Source organism: Protopterus annectens, chromosome 2.part1 (genome assembly GCF_019279795.1).
Source record: "Protopterus annectens isolate FY-2018-M chromosome 2.part1, PAN1.0, whole genome shotgun sequence".
Classification (NCBI taxonomy): Eukaryota; Metazoa; Chordata; order Ceratodontiformes; family Protopteridae; genus Protopterus; species Protopterus annectens.
Genome location: NC_056729.1, coordinates 1187979588 through 1188000146, shown reverse-complemented (window position 1 = coordinate 1188000146; position 20559 = coordinate 1187979588). Strand labels below are relative to the sequence as shown.

At 41.3% G+C, this 20559-nt stretch overlaps 1 protein-coding gene across 1 annotated transcript in view; it reads left to right on the top strand.

Moving 5' to 3' along the window:
- INTS9 (integrator complex subunit 9) overlaps positions 1-20559 on the top strand; it is a 943738-nt gene that overhangs the window by 288152 nt on the left and 635027 nt on the right. Inside the window, exon 5 of the mRNA XM_044062717.1 lies at positions 14261-14372. Within this exon, the coding sequence (XP_043918652.1) occupies positions 14261-14372 (112 nt within the window). The remainder of the gene's footprint in view (positions 1-14260; positions 14373-20559) is intronic.

The following is a 20559-nucleotide window of genomic DNA, read 5'->3' as shown; positions in this document are numbered from 1 at the left end:
TCCTTCATGGGATATCACCATCATTTTGCAGGCCCTTATTGTCCCTCCTTTTGAACCTGCTGCAAAAGTGGATGTTAACTTTTTATCCTGGAAGACTTTATTACTGGTGGCTGTCACATCTGCCAAAAGAATGTCTGAGCTGCATGCATTATCTTCAAAGCCTCCATACCTAATTTTACATAAGGACAGAGTATCTCTGAGAACCAATCCCTATTTTCTCCTCAAGGTGGCTTCAGGCTCCACCGTTAATCAAGCTACATATCTTTCAGTTTCCTTCCCAAATTTCTCAAACAACTGCATTTACTTGATGTTCACTGCCAATTACTTTTTATCTGTACTTCACTAAGCTCTTCAGAAACTCTGACTGGTTATTTGTGTCCTTCTCCAGTACTTAATTAGGAAAAGCTGTGTCCAAAGTCACTCTTTTTTTGATGGTTGACTCAGTGCATTCCATTTGTTTACCATAAAAAGTGAATTTCTCAACATTCCACTCCAAAAGATCATCCTACCTTATCTGTAGCTTCATCTACAGCTTTTTTCTCCAGTGTTCCAATTGATGACATATGTGCTACAGGTACCTGGTCCAAGGTTTGTACTTTCATCTCACTTTACAAATTGGAATCCAGATCTAGGGCCTCCTTTGGTTTAGCTTGTGCTCCAGACTATCTTCATTTGAGGCCTTGTAAGTGTAAAAGTAGCTGGGGACTCTGTCTCATCCATTGAAGAAGGGAAGGAAAAGACAACATCGGATATGAAAATTATGTAATCGCACTGATACGCCTGTGTTGTGTCTTTCCATCCTTCCTTCAACTATCCTCCCACCATCCCCCTTCTTATTTTGTTTTTATAGCAGTATAGTTTGTTTACAATATAATTCCATTCTGAGATGGATCTAGCTGACCTGGCTCTGCCTCCTGAAGGTATTGTCTTTTTCTGTCTCTCTTTCCTCATACAAATTACCACTATTTAAATCACCTGCTCTTTTGGGTAGTTTACAGCTATAGTTTATAAATTACACTGCCTTTTTTGGATGGGCAAACACAAGCTGACATAGCTGATCCTGTTCACAGGGATTGTGGGTAGGGAGAGCAGCCTGAGCACTGGATCCAAAGTTTGGAAGTGGCTGTGGCTGGATCGGAGGTCGGATCTGAGACCTATCCATTGAGGAAAGTACAGAAACGGACAACACAGATCTATTGTTATGGTGAATACATAACTTTTGTTTAATTTCCATACTGGCCTACCAGACTTTCCAGCTGATATGGAAGCCTAGGGTGCTGCACTTAACCATAGACAACAACACTGTCATGTAGTACATAAACGGGAGGGCATGTGTCCCTATCCTGTCTTCAGACTAGCAGTGCAAGCTTGAGAGTTGCATTTGTAATACCAGATAAATCTCAGAGTGACATGTATCTGATGAACATTATTGGCACAGTGAGTACCATGTAATTGACAGTTACATGGGAAATATTCAGCATAGACTTGTTTGCATCTGCAGATGATCAACAGCTTTTGGGTTTTTTTTTTCTTTTACAATATTCCAGTGCAGAAGGCCGCATGCAGTGTATGCCTTCTTTTTCACTTGAAATGGTCTTTTCTTCCCAACTTCTCATCTGCAAATGGAACTACAAAGGAAGAAAATTGAGAGTCTCATGATTTGTTTCTGCAGACCCCCTTTTATCCAAGACTTCAGTGGTTCTTCCTGTTGACGAAGTTGGGAAAAGTACCCAATACAGCCTGCTCCAGCCATAAACCCATCTTATGCAAAAGTCCAGTAGCTGGATGTACTGGATGCTACAGGGTCTTAGACCACTGGCCGGGTGAATCTGATGTATGTTCAAGTCAAACACTTATATTCTGAGGATATGCTTAAATATTACAAAGAAGTCTTACCTTGTGAAACTGAGAAGATGTTTCATATTGTCCAATAAGAAGTACCAGGAATGGACTTACTCAGTACTGCCAGTAGTACTTTCTTATCTGTCAGATTATTTTGCAGTAGATTTGCCCTATGCCTCAGTCAAAGAGCATGTGATGGCCATTTCATCATGCTCCCCACATCATCCACCTTGGTCTACCACTTGCTGATAAAACAGTTCTTAAAATGAGTCCTTCTCTGTACTCCAGAGTTGGGGTATTCGTCCTCCTTTTAGGGTCTCAACTTTCTACTAGTGAAGTTGATTCTAGATCCCCATAAACCACCAGCCCGTACTCTCCTGAAGTACCAATTATGAAAGATGACATTGTTGGAGCTCATGACATCCACAAGAAAGTAGGTTGAAATATATGCTTCAATGTGCAAGAAAACATTTGCTGTGTTCCACACATATAGGGTGAATCTTAGAACCAGTCCCGCCCTTCAAGTCCAAGGTAATAGGATTTTCCCTCGGACTCTGCCTGTTTTCTTCCCCAGGCTACAAAATTAAGGTGAGAAGACCTTGCATCCTCTGGACATGCCTTGGTCAGTTCTTGTTCTAATTTGTTGAAATGCTAATTAAAACTGAACAGTGTTACAGTAAAGCACCATTTAAACACTATAGTTAAATAGTGTAAGATGTGAATTGAAACTAAAATATACATTAAAGAAAGCTATTATTACCTGGATAGGAACAAGGATGTTAAGTGGACAGATTAGCTATTTCTGGTATTTGTCCTGGGGAGGCAGGGCAAAGCAGTGACTCAGCAAACCCTTTTCAAATGGTTAGCTAACTGCATCCTGTTTTGTTTTGAAAGACGTGAAGAGACTTGCAGGGCTGGTGAAAGCGCTTTCTTTCAAGGCAGTCTTTTTGTCAACAGCCTTCATAAAGCATCTCTCTGCTAAGTTTGTGAGGTAGCTGCCTGGTCCTCCATCCACATCTTTTCTGCATATCTCAGGGTCCACCCAAATTGCCTAACAGTGGAGGCTACTCTTAAATAGACCAGTAGTGTAAACTGGATTTAAAAAATTCAGGATTAGAGCAAAAGTTGGAACTGCAGTTTTGACTGGTCTTCACTAAAAGGCTGCCTATAGGTTCATAGGTTGGTACTAGGCTATCGGCCCTAGGGCCTATACAAGCCTAGCCATAATTCCCTGGCTATTTCTTCCCACACTATTTACTTCCTGGATCCCTGTCTAGCAGGGCAAACGATGTGATCCCTGGGGCAAATTTCCTTTCTCCCATCCAATCGTCAAGGTTCCTTTTGAAGAGGGCCAAAGAGGCGCTCTGCTTGACATGTATGGGCAGTCTATTCCAGAGTCTGGGGAGTCTCTGGGTCAGGAACCTATCCCTTCAGCATGTTTTGTTTACTGTGATGACAAGGTTTAGATCCCTGGAGCGTGTGGCTCTGAGGGATTTCTTTAAGTGTAGCATGTTCAACAGCTCTGGGTTTGACATGGCCTTGTCTGTTAAGCAGAGATCGCCTCTGAGTAGACGATATGCGACAGAGTATAGCTGGAGTTTAAGGCGGTCAGCATAGGGCATCTGCTTTAGGCCTGTGTTTCTTTTAGTGAGGTATTTCTGCGGCCTTTCCAGTTGTTGCAGGTGTCTTGACAGGTACATACCAAATGGGGTGTTGTATTCTATAATGGGTCTAATGAGGGATGAGTACAGTGGGACAATGACCTCCTTTTTTCTGGATAAAAAGCCCTTAGTGATGAGGTGTGCCACATCGAAGGTTGTTGACTGTTGTGGCGATGTGGTTATCGAAGGTGAGACCACTGTCCACCTGTGTCCCTACATCTCTTATCACATTTTCGGTGTTTAGTGTACTGCCACCTATGTTTCATAGTATAGTACTAGGCTATCTGCCCTGGTGCATTTGTAAGCCTAGCCATAGTGATGTGGCATTTGCCACCCCATGAAATGGTACAAAAATGTACAGAATAAATTAAGCATACTGTGTCTAGTAGTGACGCAATGAAGGTCCCCTTATATAATAGAATTAGTTTACTGTGCCCCTGTCTAGCAGTGACACAGATGTGACCCCTGGGGTAAACTTACGATCTCCCATCCACTCATCAAGATTTCTCTTGAAGAGAGTCAGTGAGGGGCTCTGCCTAATACGAACTGGGATCTTGTTCCAAAGCATGGGAAGCCTCTGGGTTATGAATCTATCCCTCCAGCATGTCCTATTCATACTTGTGCCGAGGTTTAAGTCTTTAGCTCTCGTGGTCCTGATGGACTTGGATTTTTTGAGGTGGAGCATGTCCATCAGATCCTGATTGGACATGATCTTGTACGTCAGGCAGAGATCACCTCTGAGCAGGCGGTATGATACTGAATAGAGCTGAAGTTTCTTTAGTCTGGCAGAATAAGACATATGTTGGAGACCCTTGATCCTCTTGGTGAGGTACTTTTGTGGTCTCTCCAGCTGTTGCAAATGCCAGGTGAGGTACATACCAAATGGGGGAATGTACTCAATCATGGGTCTGATGAGGGAGGAATATAGGGGTACAATGACATCCTTGGATCTGGATGTGAATCCCTTCATGATGAGGTGTGCAAGGTAGAATGTTTTTCTAACCACTTTGGCAACTTGGGTATCAAATGAGAGGTCGCTGTCGACTTGGGTCCCTAGGTCTCTGATTACTTTTTCAGTACTCAGTGGGTTGTTGTCTATGTGATAATTTGTGGGTACTTTGTTTTTCCCAAAGGGGATGACTATACATTTTTTGGCATTTAGTTTAAGGCCGTGACTCCGGCACCAGTTGTTCGTTTCTGTGAGGCCTTTTTGTAGGATGTGTGTGTCTGCTGGTGTATCAACTATGGCGCCTAGTTTGCAGTCATCTGCGAACTTTGTCAGCCACAGCCCTTCCGTGTTTGCTTTAACATCTGAGAAATAAATGCCAAACAAGAGGGGTCCCAGGACAGATCCCTGTGGGACACCACTTGTGACTGGCTTTGTGTCTGACATTGCTCCAGCGATTTTAACTTTATGGGTTCTGTCCTTTAGCCAGTTTGCAACCCATCTAGTGACATAAGGGTTTATATTTAAGCTGTTGAGCTTATCTATGATGCCTGAGTGGGGTATTGTGTCGAAGGCCTTAGCCAAGTCCAGGTATGCTGTATGGACTGCTTTGCCCTCGTCAATGGCTCTAGTGACTGTTTCAAAAAAGTCAGCCAGGTTTAAAAGGCAGGATCTGCCCTTTACAAAGCCGAACTGGGTGGGGTCAAGTGTTTGTAGGTCCCCTATGTCTCTGTTTATGAGTTCCATAATGATTCTTTCCATAGCTTTGCAGACCAGGCTGGTTAAGCTTATGGGGCGGTAGTTTCCAGGGTCTGTAGAGGCACCCCCCCTTGTGGAGTGGGACCACTGTAGCTGTACGCCAGTGTTCAGGTACATATCCCGAAGTAAGGCTAAGGTTAAATAGCATTTTTATGTGTGGGTTAGCTCCTCTTGGAGTTCACGTAACACGCAACCCGGGATACCGTCAGGTCCCATTGATGCTGTGTTTTTTGCTTTGTTTAGGGCGGTTCTCACTTGGACATCTGAGATAACAGGGAGATTACATTCAGCTGGGATAAGTATTTCTTCTTTTAGGGGTGAAGGAGGGGAGAAATTTGCACTGAACCTGTCAGCCAGAATGTTGGCAATATCTGTGGGTTCAGTGTATTTTTTATTGTGAACCAACTCTGAGCATATCTGAGGGTTTCCGCCCAGGTTTCTAACATAGCTGAAGAAGGCTTTGTGGTTATCTTTAGTGTCCTTAGCGATTTTTCTCTCAAAGTTGGCCTTGGATGTTTTTATGAGAGTGTGTAGTTTTTTGCTAATGTTGATCAGAGATGTCTTCCCTTCATTGGATTTTGCTCTGACGTGCAGTAGCTTCCTTCTTTTGTTATACAATTTGTTTATGGCTGAGATCCACCAGACAAGACTCTTACCTTTGGTGGAGAGGGACTTGGATTTGTTTGGGATTGCATGATCCATGCATTCTTGGAGATGTCCATAGAAAGCATTTGTGAAGGATTCGGCATTGTGGGATGAGGTATCCACTGGCACAGTGGGCTTAAAGGATACCATCTCAGTCTTAAGAAGAGTGAAGTCTGCTTTTGAGAAGTTTTTCACTGTAGTCTTTTGTGCTGGGGGCTGGAGGTGGGATATGTATATCCAGGGTGATTAGTTTGTGGTCATATCTCACTAGTGAGGGGTATACTTCCGGTGTGGAGCATTTTGTCCCCATGTTTGTGATGATCAGGTCTAGTATATTATCTCCCCTAGTGGGAGAGGTGACTAATTGTTCCAGTGCATTTGAATTTATGAATTCCAGGAACCTTTGGGCTAGAATAATGTACCCAATCTATGTTTGGGTATTTGAAGTCTCCCAGTATGATGGTATTTTGTGATACATTCATATCCTCCAGTGTCTTCAGGAAGGCTGAGTGGAGTTCCTGAGATTGGGAGGGTGGTCTGTAACATGCTACCAGTTGTATAGCAGTTTTGCCTATGGTTAGTTGCACCTGTATGGTCTCTGATGCTTCATGTGTTGCTACTAACCTGGAGGTGTGGGTGTCCTTGATGAATATGGACACTCCCCCTCCCTTTGTGGTTCGGCCCGGGTTTGGGGGCCGAAAAGCATGATACGAGGTATAGCCTTGTAACGCTGGGGTGCTCTCAGGAGCCTTGAACCAGGTTTCAGTTACTGCACAGACGTCGATGTTCTCCATGCTGAGGAGTGCATCAAGTGCCTGCATCTTGAGATTTAGACTTCTGGCGTTGAGCAGCATTACCCTTAGTTTTTTTCCATTATTGTTTTCTAAGGAGGTGGGTTTGTCTTTTGAGCCTTGCCTAAAAAAGGCACTATAGGGGTGGCAAGAGCCTTAGCCAATATGTGGTAATTCACGGATACATGTTTTTTCCCAAAGGGGATAACTATACATTTCTTGGCGTTGAGCTTGAGCCCATGGCTCTGGCACCAAGCATCTGTTTCTGTAAGGCTCTTTTGTAGAGTATCCTCATCATTTGGAGATTCAATATTGGCTCCCAGTTTGCAGTCATCTGTGAACTTTGTTAGCCAGAGTCCCTTAGTATTGGCCTGTAGTTCAGAGAAGTAGATGCTAAACAAGAGTGGGTGGTCCCAGGACTGAACCCTGAGGTACTGCACTTGTCACTTGTCTAGAGCTGGATTTGGAGTCAGCAACTTTTACAATGTGGGTTCTGTCAGTAAGCCAGTTGGCAACCCGAGTGACATAGGGATTAATGCCCAGTTTAGTAAGTTTAGCTATGATTCCAGAGTGGGGGATGGTGTCAAAGGCCTTGGTGAGGTCCAGATAGGCTGTGTGGACTGCCTTACCCTCGTCCATGGCCCTGAGACTGATTCAAAGAAGTCAGTCAGGTTCAGGAGACAAGATCTGCCCTTCACGAACCCAAACTGGGTGGGGTCAAGTGTTTGAAGGTTGCCAATGTCTTTGTTTATAAGTTCCATGATAATATGTTCCATGGCCTTGCAGATCAGGCTTGTCAGACTGATGGGGCGGTAGTTCCCGGGATCCAAGGTGGACCCCCCCCCCTTGTGGAGTGGGATAACTGTAGCTGTACGCCACTCAGTGGGCACGAAGCCTGAGGTGAGGCTATGATTAAACATGACACTTAGGTGAGGTGCCAGTTCATTTTATAGTTCATGTAGTACACAGCCCGGGATGTCATCTGGTCCCATGGATGCTGTATTCTTAGCTTTGGAGAGTGCATTTTTTACCTGTGTGGCCGTTATTACCAGAATTTGGTAATCTTCCAGTATTGAGATGGGCCATTTTCGGGGTGAGAGGGGGGTGAAGTTGGCACTGAATCGATCTGCCAGGATATTGGCAATATCCTTGAGATCAGTATATTTAATGCCATTCTGTTGTAGCTCAGAGCAGGTCTGAGCATTGCCATTTAGATTCTTGACATCGTTATAGAATGCCTTGTGGTTGTCTTTGGAATCTTTGGCAATTTTATTTTCATAACTAGCTTTGGAGGATTTTATGAGGGATCTCAGCTTCTTACTGAGGCTGGTAAGGGAGTTTTTTGCATCCTGGGATTTTCCTCTTTTCTGCAACAGTTTCTTCCTTTTGTTGTAAAGTTTGTTTATGGCAGGGGACCACCAGATTGGCGTCATATTTTGGAGGAGAGCATCTTGGTTCTATTTGGGATGGAATGATTCATGCATGAGTGGATGTGCTCGTACAGTGCCTTAGTGTAGGACTCAGCAGTTGAACTTTCAGTTCCCGTCTGCATGGATGTCATGAAGTTTGTCACTTCTGACTTGAGTAGCATGAAGTTGGCTTTGGATAAGTTTTTTATAGAGGTTTCCTTACTGGAGGTAGGATGTGGATGTTAAGGGTGATTAGCTTATGGTCTGACCTGACCAACAATGGGTTGACCATAGGTGTGCAGCATCAATTTTCCATGTTGGTAATGACCAGGTCTAGGAAATTGGAGCCCCTGGAGGGACAATGGATTAGTTGATCCAGGGTGTTGGAATTTATGAATTCCAAGAACCCTTGGGCAAAGGTGTTGGTACACGAGTAGTTTTCCCACTTAATGGCAGGTTAGTTGAAGTCGCCCAGTATTAGGGTGTTTGGCTGTATTTTAATATTTTCCAGTTTAGAAAGGTGTAGTGAGAATCTTGGGGCATGGTGGGGGATCTGTAGCAAGCTACAATTTGGATTGCAGTCTTACCTAGTGTTAGTTGCACCTGGAGAATTTCATACGCATTGTGTTGGGCAACTAGCCTGGTGGTTTGAATATTCTTGGTGAATGTGGACACTCCCCCACCTTTAGTGTTTCGATCCTGGTTTGGTGGCCGAAAAGTGTGTTAAGAGTTGTAGCCTGGTATTGCAGGGGTGCTCTCTGGAGCCTTGAACTAGGTCTCAGTTACTGCACAGATATCAATGTTCTCCATTTTTAGGAGTGCCTCGAGAGAGTGCATTTTGAGGTTTAGACTTCTAGGATTGAGTAACATTACCTTCGGATTTTGCATGCTTATACCTGTTACGGGTGGTGGTTTTGTCCTTTGAACTTTGCCTAAAAAAGGCACTATAGGGGTGGCAAGAGCTTTAGCCAGTAACCTGAATCCCAGGGGTGACAGGTGCAGACCATCTCTGGCAAAATCATCGTGGTCTGTCAATCATGTCATCCCAGGCAGACAGATACTGGATCCCCTTTAAATGACACCAGAAGCTTAGCCAATTGTTAAAGTCAATAATTTTGTCCTTATATTGTGGTATCATTCTGGGCGAAGGCAGGATGCTACTCGGGGCTAGGGTCATACCTGCCTGGACCACATGATCCTAGAGCACTTTCATGTCTCTCTTGATGTAGTCCAGAGAAGTATGTCTCAAGTCATTCACTCCAACATGGACAATGACAGAGTCATATTTGTACTTGTGGAGTGACTTGAGTGCATGTATCATGTCACGGAGCCTGGCACCCGACAGGCAGCTGACTGTAATTTTCTCCTTGTTCAGCCTGGTGAGTGGGACGTCAGTGTGCCTGACTATAGAGTCACCTATGACTGAAGTGTTAGGTACATTGTCTTGCCTTAGGGGCTGTTGCTGGGTGGCACACTGCTGTTGTGAGCTGTGTGACACTGGTTGTGATTGGTGTTTGTTTGCATTTCAGCTTCGGATGTCCTTGTTGCTTGGGCAGGTTAAAGTTAAGGGCCTCCGCATATATGAATTTAGTGTTGCTTTGTGTGGGTTTTGGTAGTGTGGGATTAGAAGGGCTATGTGTTGCTTGAGGTATAGTGTGGGTGTTGACCTTCTCCTCTTAACTGTCTAGCACAATCTTGGGTAGAGAGAGCTTTGCTTTCAGTTTGGCTATGTAAGTGCATCTCTCACAGGTTGTAGTGTTGGGTGGTAGGAGGAGAGGGTTGTCTGCGTACATGAGACAATTGCTGCATTGCCCCAGTTTGCCCAGATTCACCAGGTGGAAGGGAGAAATCACCAGTAGCTGACCCTTGGACATGCCTGGTTTGTGCTTTTTTTTTAAAGTACAGGAGCTGTTTTCCCTTACCTTAGCAAGCTACTTTGCAATTATAGGTTGTTTAGTGCCTATGATTAATTTCTCTTTATTAACAAGGAGAGTTGAGTGTTTGTATCAGTTTAAGGCTTCGTAGTGCTTTCCAGCAGGTATTAGAACAAGTGCTAGTCACAGGGATGCTTAAAGGTAAGATGAAAATAGTTTATCCTAAACACTGCAGTGTGCACTAGAGAAGTTAGATGTGAAAGTAGGTAACTTAAGTTTTACCTGTCTAAAAAGTTAAGTTTTAGTGGGGAGTCACTATTTTTCAAACAGCAAGATAGAATGAAAGGGGGTGGTAACTTTTGTATTCTGGTACTATGGAATACAGTAGGATGGCCAATAAATTTAAATAGTTGAAGGATAGTGATTTCACAAAATGATTATTTTGTGCTTACTCACACAAGCCAGTGAAAGAAGAGAGGAAATGAGATATATGGTCAAATTAACATAAGGGGAAGGCAACTAGAAAGACAGTGGTGTTTAAGAACAGAATAGTAACAAGGTGGGGGGGTTTCTGCCTGACTCACAAGAGACAGAGCTGTGGTCTCTTTTGAAGTTTTAATATGCAGTTAAAAGCAGACTACAAGTAAAACACAAGGTAAAGAAAACAAACCACAGTATTCAAAATTTAAAAAGGCAAATAAAGTAATACAAAATACAACAAATAAAAAAACAAACTAACCTTTCCTTCACAGCAAAGTGTAGCAAAGTCTGGGTGAGCCTTTCCTAGTAAAGCTCTGAAATGTTTTATTTTACCCCTTAAATAGAAGGTTTAATACCTAGCTCCACCCCCTCAGTTCACAAATGATTAACCTCTTCTATCTTATGTACGAGTCCTTAATAGATCAGTTTTAATTTCTGCCTGACTCACAAGAGACATAGCTGTGGTCTCTTTTGAAGTTTTAATATGCAGTTAAAAGTAGACTACAAGTAAAACACAAGGTAAAGAAAACAAATCACAGTATTCAAAATATAAAAAGGCAATAAAGTAATACAAAATACAACAAACTGCAGCAAACTAACCTTTCCTTCACAGCAAAGTGTAACAGAGTCTGAATGAGTCTTTCCCAGAAAACCTATGCAGGAACTAGCTCTGTTCGCCCTCAGAGGAAAGGCATTCCTTTGGAAATTTGCCCATAGGTCACGAGTACTGCTAGAGCTGTGCTCAGTACAAAGATACTAGTACAGTTACATGAGCAGATTCACCTTAATAGTATATGTTTGATTAGGATCACTGTTGCAGAACCAGTTTCTGCCCACCTGCATCCAAGATGTTGGGTCCTGCAAAAGATGTTTTCCTTAGTTCATGGCTGTGGTAAAGGAGGGGAATGAATTAAGGGTGACTACTCACCCACCATAACTTCTGCAAAACCAAGCCAGTAAGTGCCTCTAGGAACTCTGTATGAAGCAATTGGACCATCTAGTACTCATTTTGTACTATATTTAGCAACAGTAGAATAGACAGAAGAGGGCTGTTCCCTTGAAACTGGTATATCCTTTATCTCTTACAAAAAAGATAGAAGATGACGCACTCTGATTGCCTGTTTTACCTGGGGTCACAGGTATGCATCTCCACAGTGGGGGAAGTCAGCCATGCTCAGAAATCTGCCACCTGTTGGAAGCAGTCCTGCTATTGGCTAATTCTCATTTGTCATGAACATTGCTACAACAGTGATCCTATTTGAACATGTACTGTTATGATGCATGTACTCGTACAGTTGTGTTTTGTGGCAGAGGCCTTGCAAGAGAAGACCTATTAAGAGATGCCTTGGTAGTGTTCCGGACCATTACTCTGTCATAGTCCATGAGGGGTCTCAATGCATTGGCTGTAGTTCTTACTGATCCTGTATCATATACTTGCCTTCATCTGGACAGAGTTAGACATTCTAGAACATCAATCGTTTCTTTACATTGAGTTGGGCCCAGGAGGTCATGTATTTGACAGCCTGGGTGAAGATGCCAAAGAAAGTTTTGGCTTGGACCTTCTGCCCTTCTGTGCTTAATAGTGGTTACTGTTTTATGATGATTTTCTTACACTTGTATATTCAGGTGTTGTAGTGGACTCTGAGGTATCAGTGGCTGTAGAATAACCACCACTATGAATCCTATTCTGATATCTAACCCTTGTTAAAAGGGTCTGGGGTGATGGATAGTGTCCTCCATAGGACGGGTTTTACATCTAATTTAGACATTAACACATTTCTAGCTATAGCTGTGTGTGCAGAAGGCGAAAGAAGGTGGGAGATACGATGGCAAAGTTTGAGTAGGGTTGAGAGTTATCCCTAGATTCTTTTGCAGAGTAATATTAAGGTCACCATTGGAGTAGTAAGAGGCATGTGTTGAGGTCAGGCTTTTGTGTCTGTTGGTATGGGAACCTCGGAGAAAAATATTTGATGGAAGGCAGCAGAAGAGAATTCACCTCTTGGAGATTCGCCAAGGAGGACCCTTTCTCACATCAACTAGTGGAAGTGATTGCATATCTGTTTATTAAAGAACTGGACAGGGCATTTATTTATTTATTCATTTATTTAGGGATCAGTGTGAATTGTTGCAGTTAGTTATTGTCTGGGCAGTTACTTGTAATAGTTCGACCTGTTTGGGCCATGTGAACAGTGTTGGTTGGGGATGATCTTTGCTGCCAAACAGGGCTAGGAGTAAAAAGTTGGTTGGCTGATACAGCTACAAATGAAACTTCAAGTCCATTTGAATAAATGTCAAATTGCCAAAGTGGTAGATTGCCTTTCTGTAATATGTATAGATGTCAGTGACTTTAGGCTTAGACTTCGGATCTGAGTTGGATTAATAGTTGAGGTTTATGGTTAGGGTAGGTTTTGTATTTTGTTCTGTTTATGGAGTACATTGAAGTTTTAAAATTGATTCAGTTTGGGTTTGTTCTCTTTTATAGAACATGAACTTTAATAAATGCTTGAGTTTGCTCTCTTCATAAAATGCATTTTTCAGCAAGTTATTCTTGAATGTTTATTGTCTTTGTTTTCTTTTTGTTTGCGTTGATTTGATGGGGTTACATTTGTTGGTGTGTTTGGCAGTCACTCTGTACTTCTTATGGACTGAAAAACTTAATATTTGAAAATATGTGAACTCGCCTTGTTGATATAAGAGGTGGACAGTGAATGTATTGAGTCCTATTTTTTTTCCTTTTTTATGCTTACAGTTGTGAGGGGCTCTACCTTTCTAAAAAAATTCACTATGATGGCTGAACAATTCTTCATCTCAGAACTCTTGGACACAGACCCCATCACACCCCCACCCCAGCAGGCTTGACACTGATAACAGGCCTTACCATATTTTCTTAATTTGCACAAGACAAGCTTTTTGAATTGATTTAATGTTTTTTGAGCATTGCCAGATCAGCTATATCAAAAAAGAAAGCTTTGACCGCAAGTTATCCAGGCCAGATTTGACCAGTAGACCAGGCATTGGTCAAGGTGGGAAAGGGAGAATACATTGATACTAGCTTGCAAATCCCTCCAGGAACATCATTTTGGCAAGAACCCAGAATTACTCAGAAACACGTACATGCATCCAAGGAATGCACATAATAATGCTGAGAGTTTCATTACACAGTAATTGCCTACCAACAGGCAAAGAGCTGTAGGAGCATTACAGTATCTCTTGGTCTCCAGAAGAATACTGGTCTTGAGCCATGGCTTTCACCTGTCCTTCCTGGCATCTTCTGACACTGGGAGAAGGAAATTAATAGGCCTGTCAAGGAGTAAGTCTTGACAATTGCTTGGATGGAAGACGGAAACCAAGAATTGATTACAAAATATATATATATATATATATATATATATATATATATATATATATATATATATTCTTTATGCTTTATGGTTGTACTGAGTGACAGTCCCCTGATGCCATTCTCTTAAGCTTTCCCAGCAGCTTGGAAAAACTGTCGAACCCTATTTCTTCCCAGACTAGCTACCATCTTGGCAAGTAAGGCTGCTTCTGAACCTTTGTTAGTAGTAGTGTACATGACTACCCTTTCTTTGTTCCACTGACCACCTAGAGTTTCCCTTGTTGGTTTCTAAGCAGTGGGTCATATAATGCATCAACACCCTTGATAGAATTTTCTGTACTGACCTTCTTTCTGGTCTCTCCCTTTCTTGTGTGTCTTCAGATATTACATTTGCTGATTATTATCTACATTGTTTAACACTGGGAATATTGTTTACCTAGTTTATCACTGGGATTATTTTTGCCTTGCTTTTTGTTTTATGTCTATTGATCTAATCATTTTTACCTGTTTCAGCCAATGGATCAGTCATCTCTGAAGAGCAGTGATGTTTTGATCCTGACGGGACTAACACAGATTCCTACAGCTAATCCAGATGGCATGCTTGGGGAATTTTGCAGCAACCTTGGTAAGTAATAAGTGACTGTCACTGAAATAGTCTTTTATGGGCTTTGGATGCTAGTGTTGTGTGAGTAAAGCAGAAGGAGTCTTAGTTGTGAAGACTCTGCTCTTTTGACATTTGCTGAAATTTGAAGGTTCTTTGGCACCATGCAGGTCATCACTTTGAATTTTCATAGAGGAATATGCGTGAATTTCCATGACACTTTGTATTGCAAAACACATGCATTGTTGCTCTTCTGCTAGTGCACCTGAGTTACTTCGGGAATGCTTCATTTTTCCAATAAAGCATTTATTTTTCTATTGTTTATATTGGTCACTGTGATGAGCTTTTAGTTTAGCCTGTCCCATTTCTTGTCCTTCCTCTATGGACCATGGATTCTGAGTTCCTCGTCCGGTAAATGTCTATTATCCATGTCTCAGAACCATGATTGGAATCATGTTTTTTTTCCATCCATTATACCACTAACTCATTTTGATGGACAAGCATCAACATATAACAAAAACTGACTTGTAGTTCATATATCCTGAATCATACTGTTTACCAGGTTCTGCGTTGTCTCACTGAATGGTAACCTATGTGTTAGATTTCTTTCTACAGATTAGAATTACTGGCCCCGCTTTACCCATTATCAGGTGTCTGGGGAATCAAGTGCTGCTTCTGAAATGTCATGCACTCTGGCAACTGTTCCTCTTTGTCTAGCATATTGACAAGTAATCTTTTTTAGCCCTTCACATAAGTAAAGTACAGGTTTTGTTTCTCCTTTTCTTATTCCAGTTACATTAATTTTATCCTTTATGTGGTGGAAGTTATGTCACCGAATGCTTTTTTTGGTATCCATTCCTTGTGAACCTCAGTGCAAATAGTTCTTACTTATATTATGCACTAAGATTGCTTCCCATGTATATTTTTTCTGTTTTCCCTCAGTTTGCCTCTTCTCACTCTTAGTTTGATGCCTTCAGTTAACACGGGTTCTTGTAAACTACTTTGCCATGAATATGGCTAGTGCTGTATACTAATTTTGTTACTGTGCAGCAAATGGACAATATAGGGTACTTGTTAGTTACAGTGTAATATTTGTGTCTGAAATAATACTGTACTCCATAGTAGAAAACAAGTCAGAGTTGCGCATAGTTGACCTGGAACTCGGCACCCCCTGCTGAATGTGTACATTGATTTTATTTTTCAGAAAACTTTATTTTTCATGAATAACAAAAACAAAGGTATACACACTATTTACAGACTAAAAGCAAACAAGTAAATCACACTTGATAAAAATCATCAAATTGTTTCATGTTTTGGCTAGCAGTCATTTGCATAGTTATATTCCTCTAATAATAATTTCAGTTTAGCCCAGCATTTGAAATTTGCTTTTCTTCCATTTCATCTCATAAGACTGAATTTCTTTTGGGATACAACATTGGCTAATCTAACAAACTCCTTAAAGAGTGGTGGTGATTCACTTTTCCAATGGTAGTGTTGTATCATTATTGGGTGGTATATAGTGGTAGTGTTGTATCCATATGTTGGGTTGGGAGGGTGGCCTAATGGTTAAGGTGTTTGCCTTGCAAACACAAAGTGCAGGGTTTGAGTCTCACAAGGGATAATTAGCTAGGTTTAAAATGGCTCGCAAGGGCAGTTAGCTTAGTACTAATCTATGAACCTATGAACCTATATGTGGCAGTGACATGGAGATTCAGATTGTTTGCATAAATAAAGAAGCTTATGGAGGTAAATGGATGTAGCAGTTTTCTAGGTAAATACCACGCAATCAGTCTACATAGTATTGTAAGCCTAACCAATAACCAGAGGTCAGAATAAAACCCTGTAGCTTGTGTCTTTGGGGGTAGACTTTAACCATTGAGATATTAGGGCACAAAATAAAATGGTAGGTAGTGATGTTAGGGTATGTAGACAGACTGTAAGGAAATATAAGATGATTATAGGGCAGGAGAGACTGTATATTTATATTAGGAGTAATTTGAGAATGGAATTGGATTGTAATAAATAATGTATATTCAGATACACTAAAGGAAGTTGATAATGGAGGTAGAATACAATTTTCAGATAATTCAGCAATATGGTCAGTATTTTGGAGGAAGAAAATATCAGGGACAGAGGAGCTTTAAAATGTTAACAGGAATGCGTGCAGACTGAGTGAGTTAAATAATGAGATGATGTAGCTTTTTAGGGAACTTGAATAAATGAGGAAATTCTATGAAATTGTACAGAATGATGGGTAGCAGTGAAAGTGAAATATAAAGCATTGCATATTGAAGTGGATAAGGAGTGTCATATTTGTAGAAAAGAAATACATGTGGAAAAATTTAATGAATATGAACAAGCACTGGAATAAGGAAAAAGATAAATACAATAAATATATTTGTAAGGTTAACTGAAAGTAGATGCATGCTGTTTGGCATACAGTACACTAGCTTGTTATCATTTGGACTAAATGGCAAGTACCCTACCTCATACTGGTCTATTCCTAGTACACCCACACAATCTATCCGTACCCTGTCCTTTTGGATTGCATAGCCCTCTCAGAACCTTTTCTCTTATTCTAAAAACCCTCATAGATGTAATATAACCCTCAAAACTAGCTCACAGATAGGATGCAGATAATCAAAATAAGGGGATGTTACCTCCACAGAGAGCCCAGTCAGCAGTGGAGTCCCTCTGGATTCTGTAGTGGGACCTGTCCTGTTTGGTATTGGCATTTACTTCAGAAAAATAGATACCAAAGAGTTTTGGCTGGTTAACTTTGCAGAAGATGCTAGCTAGGAGCAGTCACTGAATCTTCAAATGGTAGGGCCAGTCTATAATCAAATGGGATAGATTATTTTGAACACAAAAGTGGAAATTGGCTAAGCTTAAAACAGCCTGCAATGGCAGCTAGCCTAGTACTTAACCTATGAACCCATAGGGTTCCTAACCCTAACGTAAGTCTTAGCCTAGCTACGTGTAACCCTAAAATTCCTTTCATTTCTTAAACTAAAGTACTCTCATTGCTCTCAGAGCTTAAAAACTTCTTTCTAGCCCCTAAACCTAAATTCCCTGATTGCTGCCCAACTCTAATATGTGCCCGATCGCTTATGCTTATTAAACCTAAAACTTCACTCCCGCATCAAACTCTAAAATTGCCATCCCACTCCTTAAATCTAAAGTCCCTTCCTGATTGCTAACTAAAAATCTAATTTAAACTTCCATTTCTACTCCCTTCCTATGGCTGCAGCACTTGCCCGACTCGAGCTCAAATATGTGTTTGGGAAAAGGGTGGTAGCTGCATTCTTTCAAGACTGCTGCTGCACCTTGCCCAAACACATGTTCAAGTTTGAATGTGAGCAGCAGCCATTGCTAGCTGTATGACACTCAAGTCTGTGACTCTGGTCTTCGAAAGTGTATATGTACAGTGGATATAAAAAGTGTGCACACTCCTAGTTCTGCTGTCCTAGTAAGATTTTCCTGACATTTACTCAGTTGCCTGTTATAGCAAAAGCTATGGTCCACAGAGAGCTTACAAAGCATCAGAGGTATCAGTCAGGAGAAGGGTCCAAAAAAATTTCCACAGCATTGGCTGTACCATGGAACACAGTGAAGACAGTCATCAAAAAGTGGAGAAAATGTGGAACAACAGTGATGTTGCAAAGAACTGGACGTCCCTCCAAAATTGATGAAAAGACAAGACAAAAAACTGATCAGGGAGGCTGCCAAGAGACCTACAGCAGCACTGAAGGAGCTGCAGGAATTTCTGGCAAGTATTCGTTGTATACTACATGTGACAACAATCTCCCATATTCTCCATATGTCTGGACTATGGGGTACGGTTGTAAGATGGAAGCCTTTTCTTACACACAAAAATATCCAGCCTGGTAAAATTTGCAAAATAATACATCACGCCTCCCAAAAGTATGTGAGAAAATGTGTTGTGATCTGATGAGACCAAAGTTGAAGTTTTGGCCAGAATTCCAAAAGGTACGTTTGGCACAAAAACACCACTTTGCATCACCAAAAGAACACCATCCCCACAGTGAAGCATGGTGGTGGCAGCATCATGTTTTTGGGCTGCTTTTCTTCAGCTGGAACTGGGACTTTAGTCAAGGTGGAGGGAATTATGAACAGTTCCAAATACCAGTCACTTTTGGCCCAAAACCTTCAGGCGTCTGCTAGAAAGCAGAAGAAGAGGAATTTCACCTTTCAATACGACAGTGACCATAAGCATACATCCAAATCAACAAAAGAATTTATTTATTTTTATTTTTATTTAACATTTGTTGACCAGGAAAGTCTGACTAGGTTCCATAGATCTTGTTTTCAGCATAGGCCCGGGGAGAAATGCTCCAGAAGCATGTTTTTAGAATGTGGGAGGAAACCGGAGTATGCGGAGGAAACCCACGCGAATGCAGGGAGAACATGCACACTCCACACAGAAGGCACCCCAGCCGAGAATCAAACCGGAGAACCTCTTGCTGTGAGGCAACAGCGTTAACCGCTGCACCACTGCAATAAATAAAAATAAAATAAAAAAATATTGCCAAGTCAAGATGAGCCATGCTTTTAGACTCCTATTCAAGAAGACCGAATGCTGTAATTAAATCAAAAGGTGCTTCAACAAAGTATTAGTTTAAGGGTGTGCATACTTATGCAACCAGCATATTGTACGTTTTGTGTGTGTGTGTGTGTGTATGCATATATATATACATGTGTGTGTGTGTGTGTGTGTGTGTGTGTGTATATATATATATATATATATATATATATATATATATATATATATATATATATATATGTAAATGAGCAACTTTATTACAGATGACATGACAGCCAATCATATATGATGTCAATACTTTATCATCTCGCATCTAGTTTGTCCAACAGTTCAGTATTGAGAGTACATTATGGTACAGACTTGGTCAATGTCACAATATACATACATACACACACATTTTAGCAGCTTCCTTTCACTGTATACTACATCCCCCTTTACAAAAAATAAATAAATAAATAATCAAATGTTACCCTGAGGTATTTTTTGAATAGGCAGATGTATTTGCATTGTGCATTTAATACTCTGGTTAAACCTGCACAAATGAAAATTAAGCATGAGCAATGCAGTAGCTTATGAAATTTTGCAAAAAAGTAAAATTAGTTACTTTGAATGTACCAGCATTTATGACTGATAAAGTTCGGGGACTTGTACAGGACTCAGATTACGAGACACTTAGACTATTACAACTCTGTCTGGAATCACTTAGGAAACCTGCAAAATGGAAGTTTGAGACGCATGCTAACAGCATGCATCAAAACCTTTACTGTCACTATTAAGAACAGTGTCTACTGAATTTGGAACATTCATTTGAAAAAGACTGGACAACACATATTCTGTCATCACAAATAAACAAATTTGAACTACTACCCTTGTATTGAGTACACTGTTGAGATAGATCAGTCAGTGATACTGGAACAGTTTTGCAAGACATCATTCTGGTTATTCTCAGTTCAATTTAATTCATATGTTCATAGGTAGGTACTAGGCTATCAGCCCAAGGGCCTAAGTAAGCCTAGCCAACAAGGTTCCCTGGCTTATGCCACCCAACAAAGTTAATTTCCTGTGCCCCTGTCGAGCAGAACCACAGAAGTGATCCCCGGGGTGTATTTCCTATTTCCCATCCACTCATCAAGATTTTTCTTGAAGAGTGCTAATGAGGAACTTTGCTTGACATAGATGGGTAGCATGTTCCAGAGTACAGGAAGTCTCTGGGACAGGAATCTATCCATCCAGCATGTCCATCCAGCATGTCCTGTTTATTGTGGTGACAAGGTTTAGGTCCCTAGAGCATGTAGCTCAGAGGGATTGGGATTTCTTTAGGTGTAGCATGTCCAACAGGTCTGGGTTTAACATAGCTTTATATGTTAGGCAGAGATTTCTTCGGAGTAGGCAATATGCTACAGAGGAAATCTGGAGTTTTTTGTGACGGTCAGTATATGGCATCTGTTTGAGGCCAGTAATCCTCTTTGTGAGGTGCTTCTGTGGCCTTTTTAGCTGCTGCAGATGTCTTGTGAGGTACATTCCGAAAGGGGCGTTGTACTCTATAATGGGTCTAATGAGTGCCGAATAGAGGGGAACAATGACCTCTTTTTTCCCCTGGATGAGAACCCTTTTGTGATGAGGTGTGCCACATAGAAGGATTTCCTG